At 37.7% G+C, this 26,716-nt stretch overlaps 1 protein-coding gene and 1 long non-coding RNA gene across 2 annotated transcripts in view; one reads left to right on the top strand and one right to left on the bottom strand.

Annotated features, from left to right (window-relative positions):
• THSD4 (thrombospondin type 1 domain containing 4) overlaps positions 1-26,716 on the bottom strand; it is a 450,024-nt gene that overhangs the window by 237,702 nt on the left and 185,606 nt on the right. The window contains exon 7 of the mRNA XM_072148083.1: positions 927-1,060. Coding sequence (XP_072004184.1) covers positions 927-1,060 — 134 coding nt within the window. The remainder of the gene's footprint in view (positions 1-926; positions 1,061-26,716) is intronic.
• On the top strand, positions 83-25,386 carry LOC140127414 (uncharacterized). Its single transcript, XR_011854984.1, has 3 exons — positions 83-225; positions 23,026-23,107; positions 25,306-25,386. It is a non-coding gene; the product is annotated as an uncharacterized lncRNA (long non-coding RNA).

Genomic DNA, 26,716 nt, shown 5'->3' with positions numbered 1-26,716 from the left:
TGGTAGACATTTTTAATGGTCATTATCAACATGATTTTCTATAGAAAGCCAACTTAGATCATGCTTCATTTGGCATCTCAATAGACCCTGCAGTGACTGAGGAGGCTGGATGTCTTCAGCACAGCAGCATGAATACAGTTCCCAGTCACCGGATGCAATGGAAGCAAAAAAGCAACGGCAGATGAATTCTTTCAAAACCAGAGCAAGAAAGAAGAAAACTAATGGGTAAATAAAACCACTCAGCTGAGGTTTTATATTCCTTGGATAATCCTTCTAAAATGTGGTGACAAAATGTACAAGACTTAAAAAAAAAAAAAAATCTAATGAACCAATTATTTACAGTGTGATACATTTCCTATGCCAATTCATAGTAACCTTTTCCAAGAGGGTTTTAGGGTACTTTCTAGGTATGAAAAATGTTCATGAAAGGTACATGGACTCTGCTGATGTAGATGTAATAATATCATTACAAGAAGAGAAATAATGGCCGGTATATTTCTCAGTGAATGTACATAATAAGGCTACATGCACACGGCCAAGTGTGCTAAATTGTTAGTAGCCGTTTCGGCCTATGTCCACAGGAAGTGATCCAGGCAGGAATAACACCTGTTTTATATTTTGCGCCCCACATGGTTACATTGTCAGAATAGTTACGGTGCGGTGACAGCTGGTGCCTCACCATACCATGCCCATGCACAATGCAGGTCTATTGGGGATTCAGAGAGAATTTGTATTTGATACACATAATTATGCAGCAAACAGTTAACCTTGTTTCATTGGATCCAATGAACATAAATAAGAATGAAAAGACTCCACCAGTAAGTTGTGTCTACATTTAGTTCACTGGTTTTGAGCTGTGTGATGTGTGTCTCAGGTAGCGTTCACAATCGTAAAAGTAATAGTCCAATAAAGTCATTTGCACTTACCTTGCACTGGCCAGATACACAAACTGCCGTCCCATTGTGGTCACATGGTGTTCCATCTATTACTTTTTCAGCTTGCCTTACATAGAACTTGTAGCCCATAGCTCGGCATGTCAGCTCACACTTCAGAGTGTTTCCTAGAAATAGATATCAGATTATTTAACTACGGAGTTCAGACATGAATTAAAAGGCAAGTAATATGCCATGAAAACAGTTGTATTGATATAAAAACAGATAGACGCCCAGCGCACACTTAGTGTAGTATATTATTTTCGTATGTAGATCACTCTAAAAGTGGGACCCCAATGATGGGAAAAGTGCCCACCACCTGTGACAGGAAAGAGAGAACTGTCCTCTCAGCAAACATAGGCTACATTCACACAAACATATGAAAATGGCTGTATTTAAGGCTTCATTCACACAATTGTCTGGGGAACGCATATGTGGCCGCAAATTTGCAGCTGCATATCCATCCCCATAGACAGCAATGGTGGCCCGGTGGTGGTACGGTGCTCTATCTTTTCCCGCGTGTGTGGCCATGCGGCGCTGGTTTCTATGGAGATGGATCACCCCTCCTCCTCTCCAGCGAGTCGCCGTAAGCTGTAGCCGGCAGGCATACATGTGTGTGAATGTACCCTAAGGCCGTATTTACGTGGGCAATAGGACCATCCATTTCCATATGGCTGTGCAGTGTATGCTACGAAATATATGAGCAGTATCCAGGGATCTTGGGGTTGGGCAAGCTAGTAACAACATTTTCCAACCCATAGTATTTTATACAGATACAGTGATATATATCCGTGTATATATGGATGAAAAACGCCACTTATATACGGTTTCAATTTAGTCAATGCCAATTGGATATTTATAGCCTATTCTAGAGGTAAGTCCCCTCAGAGACACTTATCTGTAATAAGTTCCAGCAGTACATTCTATGTGGTTTACACTAATGTACATTACAAACTAAATACATTTAATGTAATAATAAACAGACATTTTTTTTTACTTCTGTTGCAAAGTGATAGTGGACCAGTTGCTTATAGTAACTGTATATGTTATAAACAGATAACCAGAGTTCTTTTATTTGTCCGGAGAGGGGCCAGTTTTGTTACATACAAGTCCTGAAATAATCACAATACCTTATGAACCACCAAGCAACGTGATTATCGTCCCCTTTATGCCAAGAAGGTGTGGAGAAAAGTGAAGGGGTCGGCTTGGGACGCTCCTGACCTTGTATTTGCACTTGCTAAGCTGCACTCTCACTAGTTAATAGCACAAATCTATGCCAGGGATTTGTACTCTGCGCAGCCCAGCTGGCTGATGGGTGGTAGGGGTGCACAACCACCAGTTTACAGTATGTTAACGGTCCCCCATTGTATCTAACTACAGGAGAACGATTTGTAGCTGCTGACCATATTTAGAAACTGAAGGGAGGAACTTGAGTGCATCCAGTTGTATTCAGTTTTAGGCTCAAGGCCCCTTTGTCAATAGAAATGTTTTCATCAAACAAGAGCAAATACATATCTTGACAACTGCAAAGAATTGGAGTACAAGATTTGAGGCCATATTGTATATTTTCCAGCTCTCTGCAATACTACAATGTTTTCATCACAGTGTTTAGAAAACTGACCAAATACAGGCGGTCCCCTACCTAAGAACACTCGACATACAACCCCTAGTTACAAACGGACCTCTGGATGTTGGTAATTTATTGTACTTTAGCCTTAGGCGACACTAAACAGCTGTAACAGTTATCACAGGTGTCTGTAATGAAGCTTTAGTGTAAATCCTGATTCTTATGACAACCCAACATTTTTAGAATCCAATTGTCACAGAGACCAAAAAAGTTCTGGCTGGGATTACAATGATAAAATATACAATTCCAATTTACATACAAATTCAACTTAAGAACAAACCTACAGACCGTATCTTGTATGTAACCCGGGGACTGCCTGTATATGACATGACTGCAACATGTGAACACAACCTAAGGGCTTGACATGCTGAAATGCAAAGGTCCTTTCGAATGCCCATTTCTGATGTTGTTCCATTTCAATTGGACCTTAATAAAGATGATTTTTTTTATACTGCCACTTCTGAATTGTGCAGTTCACTACCTTTTTGTTTAACAGAATAATAATAATAAAGCAAATTATCTCTCAAAGCCAAACCATAGCAGAGAATATATTGAGTTGTCGTTTTGTCAGAACTTAAACAAATAAATGCATTCTTATACAGAAATTTAAATATTTCCTTCCCTGCTACAACCAGTCATGAAATTGAGGAAAATGTATCAATCCCTGTCACGATACAGAATGAGGTGGTGCATGCCCTAAACTGAGTCACAACCCCTGTCACATACCTAACAAGCCTTGCAACCCTTATGGTCAGGGACTTCTGGTCGACAATCCCTACTGAATGGGAGCACAGGAAAGATGGCAAAACACGGAGGGTAAAACAACAGAGAAGACAAATAAACAGAAACAAGACAAATCCTAAATGTCAGCAAGCTACAAAGTTGAGAGGCAAGAGATAGTCGAGTAAACTTAGGAGAGGTCGGATACACAGAATAGCAAAAGCAATAGTAAGGGATATGGACAACAATTGTCAGAGCACTTAAATTAACCAGCCACCTGCAGAGAGACTGAGCATATACAGTCACAAAATAAGGAACATTTTGTTTAAATTGGTATTTTAACACCACACCAATTTTTATAAGTGGATGTTAAAGTGGACTTTAAAAAAAGTTGCAAACAATATAGCAATTTCGCTGCAGTAAAGAGGTGGTATAGAAAGTTTTTAAACTATTTGATAGATTTTGTGTAGTCTTCAGCAAAACCTTTTTGAACAAGTCCCATGATAACAAATTGAGTACAATGAGAATACAAAAATAAACTCTATATCTGAACCCAAAATTGCCATATGTGTAACTTCCCCTTTAAATGTAAAACTTCACTAAGGGTCACTTACTTAAATGCACAAATAATGAACTTCAGATGAGCTAATTGATGTCTACACAGTACACTGATATAATCATGTTGTCCGCCGTCATGCTAAATAGGCTTGCTGAGCTATGAAAAGACTTGATGGCTGATTTATTAGCATGTCAATCATAGCAGGTCCTGAGAAACATGAGGAACTGATTATGATTGCTCTACTTATTAAACAAGCGGGAGAAGTATTCTCAGGCGCATATGATTAAGAAGTTCTCAAGTATCTCCAACTATTCAAGCACATCACTGTCAAAGCATCTTATTACATATGTTCTAATGTCTAGCGCAGGGCTGTGGTGTTCCCTGTGTCATCCCTCCAGGCCCTGCACACGGCATAACACAGTGCTTAGATTTTCAAAGTTTGAAAGCCAGAGATAAAAGGAGAAAAGTACAGTACTAAGAAGTTATACATTATTTATACATAATTTTACTTTTGAAGGCAAAGTTACTGTTTGGGGTCTTACGTTTTGCTGGATGAGTTTTACATTTCATAGGCATCACTTCCTGGTCATAAATGGTAACATTTTACTAAACTTGTAAAGCATTGGTATAAGAAATGAAGATAAGAATGGCACTCACCAAGTGCAGGAGATCACATCAAGATAAAACATTATTGTTTTGATATTGTTTTGTCTTGATGTGATGAGCTGCACTTTGTGTTTCCCCTCAACTTCCATCAATTTTTTTTTTGCCTAAAGAGTTTTACTGTGAGTATTTGCCAATACATGAATTACTAAGAAAAATCTACTTGGTGAGTGACATTCTTATCTTCATTTATTATACCAATGCTATACAAGTTTTCAAGTCTTACTATACTGGGAATAGAGCACCGCACGTTTGGTTTTCAATCATTGCTCCCATTTGTCCAGATTGCTATGGAACTTTAATTTTTTATTTTTTTTTTGCATTTCACTAAACTAATTGTATAATGACAATATGCATACCAGTTTATTTTTGTGATTAATGTAACTACTTGCAAATCATTTGATAATCTTCTTATAGTTGTTATCCATGACCTCCTTCCTTCTAAAATCAACTTTTAAAATTATTCTAATGAGCCAGAAGGGCTCTGGCGAACCATACCAAAGCTCCTCCATAGTGTTGCTTGTGCCGGAGCATGCCTTCCCCTCTCCCCTGCTGTTTTATCTTATGTAATCTTACTGCAGTAGAGCAAGTTTCAGGACACAATCAATGAGTGGAAGTGTCTCTAACATCATTTGAAGACAGAGGGGTTTGGTAACCCCCCCCCCCCCTTAGAGTACATATGACTCATTAGCATAATGTTAAAGGTTAATTTTAGAAGGAAGGATGTCATGGATAATATAAATAAGTCACACAGCCTGGATCTATGAGTAAGAGCCACTGGTTTACCATTATCAATTTTAATAAAAGATGAGATAGCTTAAATATCACATACATGATTACAGAAAGAGGCTATTAACACAGTAATAGGACAATAAAATCCAGCATGAAGATCTAGAACTGATCATTTCTAACATCCCATTTGAGATCTAGTGAGATCTAGCCTTCATACACCAAGAAGGATGATAAGAGGAAAATATTATTATTAGGAAAGGTAAATTCTGTATATTCATACATACAATACAAAAATGTATATGTAAATGATACTGTACGGACCAAAATTTAAAGAATCCAAAAATAGTAGTACAGTTCAGCAAAATACCACTAGATGTCACTACTACACTTTCAACAGCTGCCAAGCAACATTGCCGACATGTCTTACCAGTGCAAGTGTCTTTAGCTTACTAGACTGTTTAGCAATGATAAGAAACGTATTGAATGAAAAAAGAGATCTTTATAGAGATATTCTAAATATTATTCATACATATATTATTTATCTTACATGACATTTAGCAATCATGCACAACCCCTTTAAATAATAGATTCATTGAATGTTACTAAATTCACACAGCAATAATAGAGAAGAGTGGAATCAAAATATAAAGAGGTTGTGGTTTATTCGTAAAAAAGGCAAATATGTAGGAAATTGTTTAATACTAAAAAAGAAAATATTGCAAATATCTATTTTTAATTGTCTCCAGTTTAAGAATCGGCCTATGACTCTCAGTTTATAGTAGTTGTTGAAAAATTGTGAAAAGCAACTGACCTCCTCGCCTACATTTCAAAAAGCAAACTAAAGCACTTTAATAACCAAACATTACAATATTTTATTTAAAAAAAATCACTGAAAATGTATTACACAAAAGGAAAAGTGTCCGCGATATGCAGCAAAGACTTTCCGGTCCCCTATCAGCCCCCTACATGTACCCACAGCCGACCCGTGATGTGCCCCATTTTCAGTATTACTTCTAGTGTTACACCCTCTGCTTGCAGTCCTTTAAGTGTTCTTGTTACTAACCATTTACAAATATTCACAGTTACTGACAACAAGCAGAGATCTAGCAAACATAAAAAAACACTGAGATTTCTAAGATTTATTGTGTCTCTTTTTTGGGTTCCTGTAGGATCTCCTGGTTCTTACTGAAGTAAAATCGTCATTGGAGCTTCATGCCTAAGGGACCCAAAGTTCTACTACATGGTCCTACAAAGTCCTACTACTATATGGAAAGACCCCAGTATGATGGCACATTATAAGTCAAGGACCTTGTTATTTTGTATTGGGAGACAGGAGCTTTATGTTATTTCTCTGAATTATTTCTAAGTCCAGAGAGTAGTATAGAATATCATAGAAAACAGGCAGATGCTGTAAAACGAACCTTCATGAAGTGAGATATTTGCATAAATATTTTTCACACATTTTTGCCTGATGAGCAATCGGTTTTCGGGAACATATCTTGGCAGGCTATATTGCTTCAACTAGTTTGTTTGGAATGCTTTAAAGTTTCAGTTATATATAGATTGACCCATGATCTGTCTATAAGATGTAGACTAATTAGTTTAAAGTTTATTCAACAAAATTTTATTAATGGTTACAGCAATTTAAAAAAAAAAAAACGTTAAAAAAGACTTGAATCTCCAAAAACATAAATTGAATAAATGAAGATATTCCTAATATGTTACATTCATTTAAAATGATCAAAAAGTAAAGAGATGGGTCAGTCATGTGAAAATCAATATATATTAACAAAATTGTAACGGTCAGCCAGCCACCTCTCCCCCAGATTAACCGAATCAAACAAAACTGGTGTCAAACATTTGTGCTATGTTTGTGCAGCAAAATTTTTGCTACCATTTTTAATGTATTGATCATTTTCTCCAGAGGTCAGCAGAGTTTTTTTCCTTCCAAAGTACAGTGTGTTTGCTAGCACCCCCTGGTGATCAAACTAGAGAAGTGTCACTACTTTTGTATTTTTTTCAGTTCATCTTAAACACTGTGACTTGTCTAAACACCAAAACATACCTTAAAAATGATAGAAGCACATATGAAAATATTTGCTGCACAAATGTTTGACACATGTTTTGTTTGATTTGGTTAATGTAGGGGATGGCTGACCTTTTCATCTTTAAAATAAGTTTAAAACAAAAGAAGCACAAATCAGCACAAATGTGGAACAATTGATTGGCACCAGTTTTGTTTCATGTGGGTAATGTGGGGGGGGGGTTGACCTCTGATGACCCCTGGGATATAAAAATTTCTGCTGCAAAAACATAGCACAAACATTTGACACCAATTTTGTTAGATTTGAACAAGGTGGGGGGCTAACTTCACTTGTGCAGTAGTACAGTATATAGTCATGAAAGAGAGGCTACAGAGTAATATGCAACTGCAAGGAGTACAGTATTCTCCATTTACTCTATTCTCACTACATACAGAGCAGGCATCACTGGATATAACGGGATCATAATAACTTCTCATTGGGAACAGCTGCTATACATACAATATAATAGATGTATTAACCACACACAGAGCTTAGCTCCTGTATTAAAGCTGCCATTATATTGGCATCAACCTTACATAGAGCTAAACTGCATATCAATGTACTGATGGCATGAGAAAAAGGTGCATGGGGAACTCAGGCTAAACTTTATCCCTGGGGCCTGTAAGTCTGTAGTTACCACCATGCCCAAGAGGAACCACATTTATTAATTGTGGACAATCTTGGGACTCTTATGCACCACAATTGGCCAGGAAGACTTAAGTATTCTACAGAAGGCTTGCTTTTGGAGACCAATGCACTCCTGACGTAGTTCCTAGAGAAGAGCCATGCAGGAACCAGCAGTATAATAATTGTTTTATATATATATAGTTTATTATATATTATTTATTTTATTTAATATGTTTAATCAACTTTTTTATTGTGTGTTATTGTATTCTTTTATATAGAACTGTGTATGCAGTGGACTACATTGCATTCGATGGACCATAACTGTAATTTTCTTTTTAAGAAAATGGTCAGCTAGAATGGGTCAGAGATTTTTTTTTTTTAATAAGATGTAATTATTTTATTCCTTGTTGGTGGCTTTTTGCCAATTGTACATTATAAACTTGGAAATGGAGGTGTCTAATAGATGTCTTCTATTACTTTAAACTAACACTAACCCCCCTGCTTACCTACAGTACCCACCTGTCGCAATCAGTACTGGCTGCTGAAGTTTCAGGCTATTATAGCCAAAAAAAAAACCATGGGCTTTTCTACCTTGTTAATGCTGGGCCGCTGTTTTAGTATATCTGAATAGTTGTGGTTGTTTTTATTATTCATATAGCAAGTTAATGATTGTGCTAGCATGTTATGTATTTGTAAAACATTGGTGCTGTGTGAAATTGTAGTTTGTAACCAAATTAGAGTTGACACATCTGTATAATGTTTATAATATTATTGTATGAATCCAGATGTGATTTACTTTTCTAAAATTTGGACCTCATTCTCATCTTTTGTTGAGAGCCGCACAAAGTGTATTTTGAGGATACACCATCAGTTTCCACATTAACGTCCCTTAGTAGACTATGAGACTCCTTTGAGCTATACCACAAATGAAAGTTTACAACCACTGCTGGCACCACATTCCAATAAAGCAAATAATAACAGATCCCGGAAACAGATTTTATTTACTTATCAGTTATTAGCTGTTTCTCTATATGGGACACATGATACTCTCTTGGCATGACTGTGCCAGAGTTTCATTTGATACTTTAAGTTAGAGATAATGTGGCTTGCTCCAGCTTCAAGGATCTGTAAAGTATTATACTGCGGTGCTCTGTAGCCTTTAGTAACAATGTAAAAGTGAAGTGATTGTTCTGGTGTGTATTAGCCACGGTTCTACAGCAATGCCAGTCATTTCACGCCTGCTGATCAAGAGAACTATGCACCGTTTCCATATACAGTCTTCCATTATTTTTTATTGCCTTGAAAAGGGACCGTTTTACATTTAACTTTTTTTTCCATTTGTAATCTAAACAAATTAATATTTTTACTCCACGTAATAGTTCCCCAAAGGACATTCACTGGAACCCTTCTCTTTCTTTTCCAATAGTTAAATAAGAATGGGGATGACATCATATTTCACTGCAGACTTTGTAAGGAAAGGCAAAAGAAATAAAATAAAAAATACCTTTAAAGTTTATAAAAGCCATAAACTGGGTAACATTCTTAAACAATAAAAGAATAAAGAGATGACAGTAAACGCATAAATAGAAATTCAAGTGCAAAAACAGGACATGATGTACACACACACACACACATTATATATATATATATATATATATATATATATATATATATATATATATATATAGTGAACACAATGTTACTCCAAGTAAATCAAATTTCTGTGTAATCAAGCTATCCACTTAGATAGCAACACTGATTCATAATCAATTTCACATGACCTTGTGCACATCGAATAGACAACAGATGGAAATTATTGGCCATTAGCAAGACACACTCAATAAAGGAGTGTTTCGGCAGTGGGCAGTAATGGTGTGGGGTGGCATTTCTTTGGAGGGCCCCACAGCCCTCCATGTGTTCACCAGAGGTAGCCTGACTGCCATTAGGTACAGAGATGAGATACTCAGACCCCTTGTGAGATCATATGCAGGTGTGGTTATCCTTGGGTTTCTCTTAATGCAGGACAATGCTAGGCCTCATGTGGCTGGAGTGTGTCAGAAGTTCTTGCAATATGAAGGCATTGAAGCTATCAATTGGCCTGCTCGTTCCCCAGTCCTGAATACGATTGAGCACATCTGGGGCATCATGTCTCAATCGATCCACCAATGTCACATTGCACCACAGATGTCCAGGAGTAGGCGGATGCTTTAGTCCAGGTCTGGGAGGAGATCCCTCAGGAGACCATCTGCATCAGGAGCATGCCGAGGCACCATATCTCCAAATCCAGGCCTCCATTGGTTAATAAATTTGATTTCCATTGATGATTTTTTTGTAATTTTGCAATAATATATATAACCTGTGTGTTATATTTTTTAAATCATTATATACACTTGCAGTGCAAGAAGATGTTGCTGATTAGTCTAAATCAACTGGATCCTTGTTGTGGGTACATTGTTTCCTGTGACAGAATTTTTTAATTTTTTTATTTGAGCAGCCATTTAGGAACATTAATAAAGTGTAGGCCCAATTATAGTAATACAGGGGGGGATTTAACAAGGCTTGTACACCCGTTTTCTATTTCCTTACTTATTCCACCTTCATGTCAAGAGGGTGTGGAGGGAGGAGGTTATAGTGCAATTATACACCAGACAGGACTTGGCGTACAATTGTCTGCCAGGACATCCACCGGAAAAATATATCAGTAGCTATAACCAGATACTGGAAAACCCCACAAATTCCCCATAGTAAGAAAAAAACATTCTGGCCCTCCAGAACTCTATGTACTCAAAATATAGAGCAACCTGAAATGTATGGCTGGGCAGCATCTACTACAAGAATCATACTGACAATACACACATCTCAGAACACCACTTTAACAGAGGTCACGTCTGTTTATTTTGTCTTTCCCCCTGTTTGTTCCATTATTTTAGTATTCTTTAGTGTTACAAAGCAACTTAACCCTGGTCACACTGTGGATATTGATCTACCTTCAGGATAAACTACATTATAGTTTCTCCCGCTTCCATAACTTACTTTTTTATGAAGCCTATACCTAATTACTATGAACTATCAACAGATCATGGACTTAAAGGAAACCTACCATTTGCTTTTATGCATTATGAACCAAACATACCTTGAGAATGGTGTAGCTACACTGATGCAGGGACATATCTTGTTTAATCCCTGAACTGAGTGGTTTTGCTGAAAAACAATTATAAAATTATGATAATGAGGGACCGTCACATCTGTAGCTGCTCCGGTGCTTCTCCTCTCACATTAAGTATGCACTGCTTCAGAGAACACTGTACTCACTGTATGGTCCCTGAAAGGCAGAACTAATCAATTGGTGCACTATCCCCCAGCTGCTGTGCATGAGTCATCCAGCTCAGGTTGATTAGTCCTTTCTGGACAGTTCAGGAAGCTCTGTGTAATGTGTTTATGTACTGCAGCCAGTCTGCACCCAGCCTTCCAAAGGTCCTGGATTTTATAATTGTTTTTTGAGCAAAACCACTCGGATCAGGGATTAAACAAGATATGTTTCTGCATCAGTGTAGCTACAGCATTCTCAAGGTATGTTAGATTCACAATGCATAAACACAAATGGTAGATTTCCTTTAAAGGGGTTTTCCCATGTAACAAGTTAGGCCCTAGCTACAGAATAGGGCCTAACTTGATGATCAGTGGGGGTCTCACTGATAAGACCCCCACAGATCATGAGAACAGGGGGTCTGATGTATCCCCATTGCACCCAAGATCAGCGAAGCAGCCGGTTGCGAAATGGCCAGCCTGCTCCGTTCATCTCTCAAGAGCTAGCTCCATAGAGGTGAACAGGGCAGCCCAAACATACATGACCAGCTGCTCCGTTTATCTTGTGGAGTGATAAGGGGTCTGATGGTGGTTCATCGGACCCCATCAGAACCCTGTTCTCGTGATAAGCAAGTTAGGCCCTATCCTGTGATTAGGGCCTAACTTGTTAAGTGGGAAAACCCCTTTAATAAACAGCATCAGGAGAAAAAAATGATAAACTGTTTTACTGATAAACAAGAGACTTTATAGAAAACAATTTGACATCTCAAAATCTCAATAAATAGGCACCTTTTTCTCAAAATCATATTGATTTTATATTACTAACTCCCTTATTTATTATTACAACAAAATGTTTAATAAAAAATATTTAAAAAGGCAATTAGTGATCTGTCTAAACAAAAAATGGCCTTGCTGCTAACTGCAACCACTCAAGTTCTAGGATTCATTTCTTTAACTGCTATGGAACAATGCAAGCAATACTCTGGTTGGTTGCTGTGAGAAACAACACTAGTTATTCAACTTGACAGACATCTCAAATGGAACAATGTGTAAAGTATTATATAGTACACCACTTTATGCAACTGATATACTAACATTTATGGCCAAATCTATGTCAAATATACTCTCTGGTTACTATCCTTATACATATTAGAAATCCCCCAATAAAAATATAAGCATAGGGGTATTTTAATCCTACTAGGGGTTACTGGCTACCAGGAGGTGAAACTATTCCTAAAGGGAATAGTTTTATGTGACAAGATTCTTTTCATGTGACATTTTTTCTACAGGCGCCAGAAGACTAATCTTTTTAAAATTAATTTTGCTTGGAAAAATTGTCTAAACTTTAGCCAGAATCATTAAGCTGTCTATTGTAATAACAATGGCTAAATAATGTGTAGCTCAGTAAAGGTGGACATTTGTGAATCTGGAATGTAACTGCACACAGTTACATCAAAGTATAGAAGCACATTAATAACTGGTACAATGCAGCCAGAAAAAATGGGGCTAGGTCAAATCACTGTACTCTATAAAGCAGTGATTTTCAACCTTTTTTGAGCCGTGGCACACTTTTTATACTTAGAAAATCCTGGGGCACACCACCAACCAAAATAGCACTAAAACATACTATACATATAGTTAATAATATAGATTCTAAATTTATTTTACTCACTCAGTGTGAAACCTGGGCCTGTATCGATAAATACAAAAGGGATATCCTGGCAGGAATGGTGGAAAGACACACACAAAGCTCTTCCTCAACAGTTCTCAGTTTCTCCCTGTTTTTAGTATATGGTGCTGATTATTATGTGGCTCATATACTGCAAAATAAAGGGGTACAATGAGAAGTACTATGGCCATGAGGCTCATATACTCAGCATATGAGCTGGTACTTGTAGTACTCCAGCCTCATGACTATAGTATTTCTCATTTTACATTTCTCATTGTTATATGCAGTATACTGCTGGAGTACTAAAAGTACCAGCTCATACGCTGAGTATTCTGCCAACAGTTCATATGCTCAGGCAAAAGCTCATATAGTCAGCATTATTGGTGGGCATTACCTTGGCGGTGGGCAAATTCGAGAGTCTCTCCGCTCTCAGGATTATGCGCCGGCCTCGGTGACGTCATTTTGTTGCACAAGGTTCAAAGCTTGCGCATGTGTTATAGTACACGTCTCCTACATTGTAAGAAGCCGTGACTGCACATCGCTGCGCATTGCCGGGAAACAAAACACAGGGGGCACCATAGTTTGGGGAAATTTCCCCGCGGCACACCCGACCATGTGTCGCGGCACACTAGTGTGCCACGGCACACAGGTTGAAAATCACTGCTATAAAAAAATGTTTTTCCTTTTAATAAATGTGATGCCTCAAAAATACTGAACATAATAGGGAGCAAGAGTCAAAAATACTGGTGGTTCGGGAGAACCTAAAATAGTTGCACACACATAAAAATAACACCTTTCGATACTAGTCTGATTTTTTTCTTCACCTTCAGAACCAAGATTTTTATTAATGTTTGTCAGATTCAAGCAACAATTTCATTTTTCTCTTTGTATATAAGAAGTTTTTTTAGGACCAGTTGCATTTTGGAATGACACCATATTTGAGGTACACATAGGGATGAATTTAGTCTCTTTCCTGCCTGAGGCAACCCATAGAGGCCCAACCACCCCTTTTTCCCTATCCAATAGTGATAATAGTTATAGATATAGTTGTACCAAAAATATGTTATCAGAGGTGCTTGTACTGTAATACACAGTATTTGTGTCAGATTTACATATTTAAACCTGTGCAACATTTTTTTAATTTGATAGAAATCTAAGAAAATAATTTCCTAAATGGATTTTTATTATATTTGCTGCAATAGAGTTGGAGACAAAGGTATAACTTGAAGCTTCTGGGCCTAAATCCAACATACATAAGACTTTACATATGCCATTTATTAAACTGTCATTGAAGGGCTTGCATACCCCTATAGGCAATTTAGCCTGGATGAATCGCAAGAACCCCTATGGATACTCCCCAAGTTGGAAACTTTGAGGGCAAGCACGTAAAGCACTGGCTTGAATAGGCAGACATACAGGAGTTTATAGCATTGCCAAAACGAACTCATTAGGATAAGATTTTACTTGAAGTACAGTAAAGTATATAGGTTTTTGTATGTTAAATAAGAAAGGATACAACGTGCTGTGTACTACTGAACCATACTGTTAATGCGAAACAACATCTCGTTGCACGGTCATGATGGACTGGAGCAGCTTGTGGAAAGCTAACTTTCTCCTGCATTTAACCATAACTAATGATACATCTGAAACACATTAGAGTAGAAGAAAGACGCTATAAAAGATTAAGGTGAACGCTACCGAATAAGTTAGAATCCATTCTAACATTTATTTTAGCAATTTCTGCAGCAGAACGTCTGCAAAGACACCCAAAATTGAATGTTTTATCTTATTGTTTTTTCTGCAGATCCCTTGAGGCTTTAAATATCTGCAATGGTAAAACATTAAAAGCAAAGGGGTTTCCACCGGGGCCTGAAGAATGGTCCTAGTGGGTTTGCTTGTGTGACTGCTTAGGCCACCGATTGGCTGCAGTCGTTCTGTGATCATTGACAATTTCAGAATGCGGAAGCTGGAGTGGCGGCCCCTAAAAGCTGGTGGATTTTGATGGTAGAGTTTCATTAAAAAAAAGTCTACCCACCTCACCAGAGTGCACAATATGCCGGCAGAATGTTGTAGGGAAATTAAATGTATTAATAAAATGCTTTTATTATATTTGTCAATTTTGCAGTTTTCAAGATATTCAAATCTGTATGCTAATGAGGTAATTGGTGCGCTAAGGCTGGGTGCTCAGCAATTGGAGCACTCGTATTCCTGCTTGGAACACTATCATCTATGTCAGATATGATTTGGACCCAGTCTTGGGAGACTTGATGGATGACACAAAGTGGCTTAAAGAGGACCTGTCACCCAATTTATCGGCACTAGGAGCTGCTTACTAAAGTAAGCAGCTCCTAGTGCTCGATCAAACGCCCCAGTGTTGGATTGATAGCATTACCGGAAACCTCCGGTAACGCTATCTAACACTGTGGCGGGGTACAGTGTAATTGTCGGACAGCTCGCAAAGCTGTCCGACGTATTCATGAGGGGGCGGGTTGGGGCGTGGCTAGGGGTGGTGTCACTGCCGGCCTATGGAGCAAGCGGGGCGGTCCGGGGAAGAGGTAGCGCTAGGAGCACTAGGAGCTGCTTACTTTAATTGCTTACTTAAATAGAGGTGACAGGTCCTCTTTAAGCTTGAATGGCTGAAGACATGCCCCAAGTGCACAACAACTTCATAAGCATATGGATTTAAATGGAAATAACGGCATAAAGAACAAATATAATAAATAATATGTATGACGTCACTTTGCATTTTTGTGTGCAGACTATAAGGTTTGGTGGTGGTGATACAGTGATACATAGACTAAATGTTCCACCGCTGCCCCATAAAAAGAACGCAACATAGAACTCCCATTAGTGACTGGTGCAGATCCCGATAGTCCTCCACTGATCAGACACTTATTACGTATCCCGCTGAAGGTTACATGTTTAAATCCCTTCATTGCATTTAAAAGATAAGTTTAAGTTCAACATAACCTCCGAAGAATAGTGTTGATCTCAAGTGGGCAGTAACATCCCTAACAGATAATATACCATTTTGTAATAGTAAAGTATTCTGACTGTCTACTCTACATGAAATAACCTCTTCCCTGTATATGCCAGAAGTAAAGTACCTGAACAGCTTACACTTTTGGCTCTTAATCTGGCACAGAACATTATAGCTTGCTCTGCTTAAATTCATACTTGGAGAGAATGTTAACTTCTTTAGACAGTTTTGAGAAAAATAAACTACAATGTTATTGATCTCCCCTTCCCTCCCTGCTGATAGACAACGTGACTTTGTACAGAATATTCCACTGTATTCATAATCTCAAAAAAAGCACCAACGTCTTCCCTGTACTCTACTTTGTAAAAGCATCAAGGTCTACTAAGGGGTTTTGTTAAGACGTACAGAAATGAATGTAGTATAGCTTATTTTAACTTATTTACATTCTGGAAGCAGACATGAATAACTGAATGCCTCCATAAAGTAAGAACTAAACAGTAAGTCCTCGTGACTCACTACATGGATTGAATGTAAATAATTCCCTTACTTGTCATCAAAAGTTTGTTAAATAGTTCTGAACTTTTAAGCTACGGTTCTATAAAAATAAATCTGTCTACAATATTCTCAATTATTTTACAAGTTTTTATATATTTTAACTGATCCTCAAAAGAAGAAAATTTAGAATTGGTCTCAAGTCTCAAGATTTTACTAAACAAGTGGTGTTGTGCCCACATGAAGTACGACAATAACTAACGTATACATTGCGATATATATGTATGAGAGGAAAGAAATTTTTTGACATTTTATTTTTTTTAATAATGCCCAAGTGAGCTCCAACACTTGAACACAAGGACTTTTTGGAACAGAAGGTATTGACCTGTGCAGTTCCATCACATATGAACACGGCAAAGTAATAGGATGGTGGGAGGAGGCAATTAAAGCTTTACTCTCTTACGCTAAAGGCCAGATTTTCATCTGAAACTGCTGGCGTTTGGCACTTATACAGCCAAAGGCCATGTTTGCTCAGGGAAGACTTCTATAAAATTGAGTTTGTAACAATCAGTTCAGATGTAAACAGTTTTAACTGCAAACTAGTCAAATAAGTGGACAAGTGACAACCGGTGTAATTTAGGGCTAATAAAGAGCACTTGCCACTTTTCATGACATTTATTGCATTCACATTGTAATAAAAGTTCTAGATCTTTTCCTATGTCTCATTTTTGTCATTTACAAAAACGTATGGGGGACATATGTACAGTCCCCCATAGACGGCAATGGCCACACGGAGTGATACGCACCGCTCTGTACACGGGGAAAAGATAGGACATGTCCTATCTTTCCCTGTGTGCAGAGCCGTACACGTGAATCTCTATGGAGAGGAGTCACCCCTCCTCCTCTCCAGCTCTCCAGTGCTTGAATTTCCCTCCGCCGCTTTGTTCCCTCCAGATATACAAAGAGGCTCCAGTCTGTATCCGGTGCCTAACTACCACACCAGATAATTCTCTGCCAGGCCCTTGGCGTGGAGGTGGTTTGAGGGGGGAAAATAGTCAAAATTTCTTGCCGTACACCAGGAATTGCGAGTACACTAAGGAGTATTGCTTGTAAGGCGTATAGCTTGTATGCCAGTACAATTTTTGATCAATACTCCAGTGAAAGCGTCCCTTAAAATTTGAAAATGTAACCTTGTAATATCTGGTTATATTTCCACTCTTCTCAGCGAGGTACCATTACAGACCACCAAGATTCACATAAGGTGCAGGTTATTAGATACGCTATCTGGGAACAGGATAAATAAGACTAAGGACAATTATGGAAATAATTTATGAAAGCCAGGGGTTAACATTCCATAATTTTTCACTAAGGAACCAAGATGACACCTTCATCCTTGTGTAGTGAAATAGATGATTACTTGTCTTAGTCAATACATATTTTTTAAACATACGCTCTGTACTTTCTGGTTACGAATAAATCCCCTAGTAAATAGAAGTTTTCTGGAACGCATTATTTCAGATTTTTGCGTAAATTCTCATAAAGTACTGATTCCCATTACGTACATATATATCTTTTAAGAGCAAACAATTTAAGACTCCATATTATTACCCAATGAACAAAATTCTTGACTTTAAATACAAATAAATAAATTGTAAGAGTTAGAGCTCTGTACAGACTATATGCCGTGCTGCATAAAAGGAATCATAATGAGAACTATAATGAGGTGTGGTGGGGCTCCTCCAAGTCACGAAGGAATTAAACTTTCCAGCAGAAGAATCTCTGTTCAAGGTGATGTTCTGAGAATGTCCTGTGCTGTGTAGTTGTGTTGTCAGGTCAGCCATGAGTCAATGAGGTTTTATTGTAATTTTGCTGCTTTGAACTTGAAATACTTATACTAATGGCTGGATTCTTTGTTCAACTAATGTGACTGGGGCTATTAGATCACTCTTGTATATTACCCCAACAAAAATATGTAATCATTTAATTTAGCAGCCACCAATGTTCATCTCCAAAGTAAAAAAGCTACATTTTTCTATGCACAGTGGTCTCGATTTATTAAAGTCAATACCAATAACAGTATACAGGACCACAATGTAATATATAAATCATCATATCCAATGCAATAAAATCATTCAATCTTTATTTTTACACGACATGCCAATCAAGAAAACATTAAAACCATCACATAAAATCCACAAAAACACACAAACAAAAGAGCTGGTGGTCAATTCATAATACAATAAAGATTGAATGATTTTATTGCACTGGATATGATGGTTTGAATATTACATTGTGGTCCTGTATACTGTTATTGGTATTGACATTTCGGATAGTGTAGGGATTATGTACAAGTGTAGTGGATATCCTCAGTGGTAATTATTGCAGATTTATTAAAGCCCCCGCACCAGTTCTCAGTCGGACTTTGCACAATCGTGCAAATGTATTTAAGAAGTGTCCGTGACACATATGCACTATTCTCAACACAACACAAATTTCTGCACTGAAAGGGGCGTTGCAGTGCTCAGACGGACCGTGCATCAGGTTTACCATGGAGTGTACAACATAATTGTGTTGCACACCATATGCTAAAGGTGAACCAAAAGAAGTTGGTGCACTATGTCAGAGCAGTGCAGGGGGCACCAGATTCATGAAGAATGTGCATCACAATTTATCAATCTTGTGCACCCTGCACTACACACAGGCAAACTGCACCAAACTGCACTATTTTTAATAAATGTGGGCAAGTAAGTTACTAAATTGAAATCTTTGAAAAGTGTAAAAAAAATGAGAGATCTGAAAAATATTCCTCTAAATGACATACAACTTCCTCTGCCAGTTGGTCAGTGATGGATGGCACCTGTCCATACTACAGATTTAATAATCACACGCACAGAAATCCTATTGGCCATCATGCCTTGCGCTGAAAATATAACATTCTTTCACGGAGAAAAAGAAAACAAATGTATATCAATCTGTCTGTTTGCAACAATGGCACTAAAACCCAGGGCTGTTCTGAAAGGAGTCAGTGCATAAGCATGTGAAAGCATGTATTTCCTGGAGGTTTGGGAATAAAGGTTAAGTTTATGATATAGCACACTGCAGCATGAGTCACAGCGCAGCATATGCTAGCAATCAGCGCTAAGGTCCTGTACATTAGAAGAGAATACAAATATTTGGTATGCTCAATGGAATTTCACTATTCTCTCCAATGATTGAACCCTTTGAGTGCTAAACACTGGGTCAGTAATGGGCAATACTTTGTTAGGATAACACTAGGGCCCCTATTCATTATGCTGTGAAGCTCTTTCACAGGGCCAGGAAATGGCTGAGCGCAATTCATCACTGCTATCAAGGGGTTTCACATCATCTTTGCTCTGGTTATATCAAGGTCATTTTATTAGCACTTGAAGCAATAACGATGAAGATATTCTACACAGTTAGAGTGGATTTTCACAAGTAATCTACCCAGGGCCAAATTAAGAATGTTTTTTTCTCTTAGTAAATAGTAAAGTAAATATTGCCCCCCAAGAAATAATAGTGTTTCTACAGAGATCCCAGATAATAATAATAATAATAATAATAATAACTTTTATCTATATAGGGTCATCATATTCTGTACAAACAGTCATATGGAACAATAGGAGTGAGGGCCCTGCTCACAAGAGATTACATTCTATGTTAGTAGTGCCGCAGATAAACAGATTTCATAAAAGTATAACAATTGCATGCAGAACCTCATAATACACACCTTTGCTGCTGCAGATACTCATAATACTCACCTCAATTTCTGCAAAACCTCATAAAGACACACTTCAACTGCTGCAAAACCTCATAACACTTACCTCAGCTGCTGCAAAACCTCATAAAACACACATCTCATATTCTCCTGAACCTCAAAATATACACCTCTGCTGCTGCAGAACTTCATAATACACACCTCAACTGCTGCAGAGCATCATAATACACACCAAAGCTACTGTAGAGCATCATAATACACATCTCAGCTACTTCCGAACTTCATAATACACACTTCAGCTGCTACCAAACCTCATAATACACACCTAGGCTGCTGCAAAACCTCATAATACACACCTCATATTCTACTGAACCTCATAATACACACCGCGGCTGCTACCAAACCTCATAATACACACATCAGCTGCTGCAAAACATCATAATACACACCTCAGCTGTTGCAGAACATCATAATACACACATCAGCTGTTGCAGGACACCTCATTACACACCTAAGGTTCTGTTCTTGATGGTTGCCTTCACAAATAGCATGTGAATTGTCCAGTAGAAAAAACTCTTTTGTGACCAGAGCTCAAAAATGAAAAAGACGATCCATGCACGTTTCATCCTTATTTGATCGTCTTTTTCGTTTTTGCGCTCCGGTCACAAAAGAGTTTTTTCTACTGGATTATTGAATAGTGGATGTTTGCTGGATCCATCTAGGACCCTTAAGGACAGCTCATAAGAGGGAAGGTGAAGCACCACACAATTTTTGTTGGTTTTAGCATGTGAATTGTGTTTCGAAAGGGGCTTGGCTCAATCCTAGATGTGTTTCCACTGATATGTTTGCAATCAGGAACAAACACCATTTATTGTGATTATTTAACAGTTAAACACGTGTTGCTTGTTCCTGAGTAAGAAATGTTCCTCCTCTCTGTGCTTACATTGGGTTTAAAAACAATTCAAATGCAGCATGTGAACGCTGCCTTACAGGGTTGTCTAGGTTTAGATTTTCATGTTTATGGGCCTGAGGTGGCATGAAAATTACAAAACTTGTTTTGAAAACTTGCTAAATCGGCATTATATCGAATAATTATTTTCCCCACTATATATTATCTGATATACCCTTCTTTGGACTATCAGACTAATACCCAACCTCCAAAGTTTCAAGAATGCTCTTAAAAGCCATCTCTTTAGGTAAACCTATCACACTTGCTAACTGCATGAATTTCCAACTCTCTTTACTAACCCATCTTGTGTCTGCCTCCCATCTGGACATTGTATATAAGATGGCGGCTGACGGCTGGTTCAAGCAGCAGCATTTTTATTTATTAAATTATTTTACTTTGTTCCGTTACAAAAAAAATGGCTGGACCATACCTCTTGTGTCAGCCTCTTCATCCTCATAGACTGTAAGCTCTTGCGAGCAGGACGCTCACTTCTATTGGTCTTTATGACTGTATGATCTCTGTAATGTAGAATTCTATTTATATATTTCACCTATGATTTGTAATGCTGTATGGAATAAAATGGTGCTATATAAATAAAGATTATTATTATAACATATGTCACAGGGGGATACATCACCCAGTCACTCCTCCTCCCCCTGCATATGATGTATGGGATGTTTCCCTAGTAATATGGACAGTGACATCACCCGCGTCCTTCCTCCTGCTGAGTGACGTATCTGTTCAGCAGAGGCTGCGGGACATTGCATCCCAGTAGGCTGTTCTGTTGCCTCTGGTGAGCCTAGTATGTCACCAGCGGGAGGGAGCAAGATTCTGGTTTTTTTCATAGGATATGAATTTATTCTGAGCAGACGGAGGCAGCAACTATGCAACTATCCATCTGGCAGTATATGTCAATGGGTATGCCTCAGTGTATGTGTTGGGAGCTTTCCCAATGTATACCCTGAGTGTATACTAAAAACAAGGTGTAAATCCACCCTTAGTTGTCTTGACTAATGTACAGCAGTATGGAACCTAATCCGAAGACTTCACATCATGTTTGGTGAAGTTTGGCGCCATATCTTTTCCTAAAAAATAGTCCAAATATCTATTTTTCAGTATTCAACTATCAAATGTATCTAGAAATGGATATGCTTTTACTATGGTCAAAATGATTTAAAATAGTTATTTACATTGCATTGCTCATTGTAACAATGTGGAAATACTTGTTAAAAGCAAGATCAGAAAGCCTAATAGGCTGATAAGCTGGAGGTGAGGCTGAGCTGGAAAAACATAAATATGCTTTTTTTTAGGAATTTGGGACACCAGGAATGGTGTCACTTAACCATGTTTGTAGGCTGCCTTTATTGCAAAGCTTTTCAGATTTGTCCATAAATTTTCAATAGGATTGAGATCAGGGCTTTGTGATCTCCATTACAAAACATTGACTTTGTTATCCTTAAGCCACGTTTTAACCAGTTTGGCAGTAGCTTCAGGTCATTGTCCATTTGGAAGACCCATTTGTGCCAAAGCTTTAACTTCCTGGCTCATGTCTTTGCTTCAGTATTGCCTCGTAATGTTCTTTCCTCATAATGTCATCTATTTTGTGAAGTGCACCAGTTCCTCCTGCAGCAAAACAATCCCACAACATGCAGCTGCTACATCCATGTTTGAAAGTTGGGATGATGTTCTCAGGCTTGAGAGCTTCTCCTATTTTCCCCCAAACAAACTACAAATGGTCATTATTGCTAAACAATTCCCAAATTAAGGTCATTGTTCCTTTGTGCATATGCAAAGATTCATCTGGCATTTTTTTTGTTTCTTTTAACGTAATGGCTTCTTCCTGGCAGAGTGGCATTTCATCCCATGATGATACAGTACTCAATTTACTTTGGATAATGACATCTAGCTTTAACCAATATCTTCAAAATGTCTTTTGGTTTTGTTCATAGGTCGATTCATTTCAGAACCCATCTCCTTCCTTAGCGGTATGATGGCTGGACATACCCGTCTTGTTGGTACTTGTGCATAACTGTAAGTACCTTCAGGCATCTGGAAATTACATCCAATGTTAAAACAGACTTGTGAAAGTCCACAGTTCTCTTCCTGATATATTGGCTAATTTCTTTAGAATTTCCCATGATGTTACACAAAGAAGCAGTGTGTTTCAGGTGTGGCTTGAATACATACACATCTCTAATTAACTCAGATGTTGGCAGTCAGAAGCTTCCTAAGACATGGCATCATCATCTGGGGTTTCCCAAGTTATATTACTCTTAGTGTATGTAAACTTTTGACTTTGCAGAAAGCAATAAAAATGCCTTAAAATATTCTGGCATTTGGCATAACATAAATAAATTTGGTAATCCTAATTCACCTAAAGCGGGAAAGGTTTATTGTGATTTCATGTCAGATAGTGAGAAAGACATGCATATGTCATTTTATATAGGGTTTGTAAAATTGTCTAAAATGCAACTGGATAGAAGGTAGAACAAGCTTCTAGAAATCTTATTAGATTAAAGCACATATATTACACATTCATTAAAAGAATCATTAGTAATGTACAATAATAGGTCCATTATGCCTTCTGTAAAAGTTGTAAATCATGAAGAAATTTTATAGTTAATTCCTATGTTAACTAATTTATGGTTTTCCTTACCAACACTTAAGGAACACCATAAAATACAATAGCCATTAGAATAATGAAATATGAAGTTATAGCTTGGACAAATACCCAGCGTAAATTTTGTTTCTCTAAGGCTCAACTCCTCAAGAAGAAATTGAAAATTAAATTACAGAGTTGGAAGAAAGTGTTTTAAGTTACCCAAAGGGAATATTAGATTCTCACGTGAATCATTAAAACCCCAGACGTATCCTGCAAGATTACAAATGAGCAAACTCCTTTCATCTCTCTAATAATTTACTATGTTATATGCTGCTTTACGGACTCAATAGATCCAACATTGAGTATGTGTAATAGACTATCGTTATAAGAAACTTCACCATTTTATTGTCCTAAAATGAATGTTTTATAGGCAGAGTTGTAAAGTTTAACTGCATGTATGTTCAATTAACTCTAATTTTCCAAAGTTGACATATATAACACAATATTGTGTTCCCATCATTTCGCTGAATGTAATATGTATATAATGAGGATGATGACAGACAATACTTCATTACCATTTTGAGAATAAGATTGCGCTTTTCACTGGCACTCAGCAATGACACAACAAACTGTTAACATGCAGAATGTTGCCAAACTTTCTTACAAAAAGCATTGCTAATCCACATATCATTAGAGTGTGACACATTTCTATTTTTCACGGGTTGAAGTGTTCACTTGATAATGATAATCTGAAAAAAACATGATGATGCAAATCTGTTGCATTTCTATTCTGCAATTTATGAATAATCCTCAAAAACAATACCCTATATTGACGCATTGCATACATATTTGTATGATGAATATCGTATCTATATATTTATTCTGCATGCTATACATTGTATCTTTATCTTCAATATGTATGATGTATATCATATTTAAAGAGGATAACAACCCCTGATACATCACAAGATTTAATGCACTGCAGCTGGAGAACTGGAAATTAGGTCATGATAACAATGGACATGAGCCAGTAATGGGACGCTTACATCCGTCCATGCTATACGCTCATCCACCAGGTACAATGATTCCTATTAGTCTCCTGGCTGCTCTGTGAAAAAGAACATAATGGAAACAAGGGTTCCAAACCTATAAATCTTTTTTATTGTAGCTTTATTTGTAAATTTAGCCAACATACATAACACTCGGAGAAGTTAATTTTGGAAGTTGAGTTTAGTGACTGAAGCATGGGAGCAAAAGGAAGGGATAGTTTTCTAAAAATGGCTGAAGGCCAAGCTGACCTGAAATATATTGAGTGACCTCAGGTTGCAGAAGAAAAGGAGAGCTGTGTACAGTATATTACTAGCTAAACAGCTGGTGACACATGGACTCAGAGTGTCTCTACAGTCACTAGATGAACAATTGGTTCAATCAAGTTTTTTAATTAAAATATATTTTTTATAGGGACATAATGAATAATAACGACACAAACCATTTTATATCCTGGTGCTGTCAATGAAATAAGAATGACAGTACATGGATCTGTTTAACTCAAACATTTTCTCTTCTTTTTGGTCTGATAGAATTATTATTTTAAGAATAACTTTTGTTTTTCTCGTTTGCATCTTAGTGTCTCCTGCGTCTATTAAGCTAGAAGCCATAAAAAGACCACAAATGGAAATGATCCGTATCCAGTAGAAAATAACGGAACAGCATCCCTTAAAAAAAAAAACATTAAAAAATGACTTACTCTCTGCAAAATTAGTGTTTAGTGTTTATTTTAAATATGCTGCAAAAAGAAGAAGTAACCTTATAATAATTTTATTTCTACATTTGTTACTTTATCACAGAGCCATTAAACCTATAAGGGAGAGTAATTTGTATACTGTATACAGTTCTGTAAAAAACACATTTTTTGAACGGCTAGAGGCGCTAGCTCAGCTGGCTAGTATCATAAAGAGTAATCAGAGCCATGCGTTATAACAAGCCGTGTACTGGTGTGACATCACATGACCTGAGACTGGTCTTTATCCACTGGAAGTAAATGATAAATCTTTATATAGAATGATAGCAAGCAGATATCTTGAAAACCAGGGTAATTGATACAGAAAGTATATTAGAAAAGTTTATACTTTGGAATTATATAAACATTGGAATTTATTTGCTAGTGGAAACCCCCTTTAACTTTTCCTATTCACTACAACTAGAGATGAGCGATCACTAAAATGCTCGGGTGCTCGTTATTCGAGACAAGCTTTTCCCGATGCTCGAGTGCTCGTCTCGAATAACGGACCCCATTGAAGTCAATGGGAGACTCAAGCATTTTTCTAGGGGACCAAGGGTCTGCACAGGGAAGCTTGGCCAAACACCTGGAAACCTCAGAAAATGATGGAAACACCACGGAAATGGACAGGAAACAGCAGTGGCAGCATGTATGGATGCCTCTGAGGCTGCTTAATCGCACCATTATGCCAAAATTATGGCCAACAGCATGGCGATGACAGAGTGACCGAATGAGGCTAGATAGCATCTAAAACATCCAATAATTGACCCTGACACGATAGAAGATGGCATGCAGAGGTAGCGGCAGCAGAGGCAGGCTAGAGAGTGGCATGACGACATACCACAAATGGACTCAGGCTTCAAACCAATTTTAAAAAATTCCTTTTGGTGAGGATAACGTGTAGCACTGTATGTATCAGAATTTTGCCTGGTTAAGGCAGCAGAGAGGAACCAAAGGAGGTGAGCAAGAAGCGCTGAAATGATTTCCTATGTGAACAAAAGGTTGACGGTATATTTAGTGGATAACACAGCATGGTGGCGACATAGTGACCAAGTTTCATAACGTATCTGGTGAAACACCCGAAAAATGAGCCTGACAGCTCGTTTGATAAGGGGACGACATGTGGAGGCAGCCATGGAGACGACTTTCATGATTAAGAGCGGCAGTATGGGGCATTCATATTGCGCTGCTATGATTGCAACTTCAGGTCTCCAGCATGGAGGAGACAGATGGGCCGAGTTCCATTATGTATCTGGTG

Source organism: Engystomops pustulosus, chromosome 4, assembly GCF_040894005.1.
Source record: "Engystomops pustulosus chromosome 4, aEngPut4.maternal, whole genome shotgun sequence".
Taxonomy (NCBI): domain Eukaryota; kingdom Metazoa; phylum Chordata; class Amphibia; order Anura; family Leptodactylidae; genus Engystomops; species Engystomops pustulosus.
The sequence above is the reverse complement of the archived record's forward strand: the minus strand, read 5'-3'. Positions and strand labels throughout refer to the sequence as shown.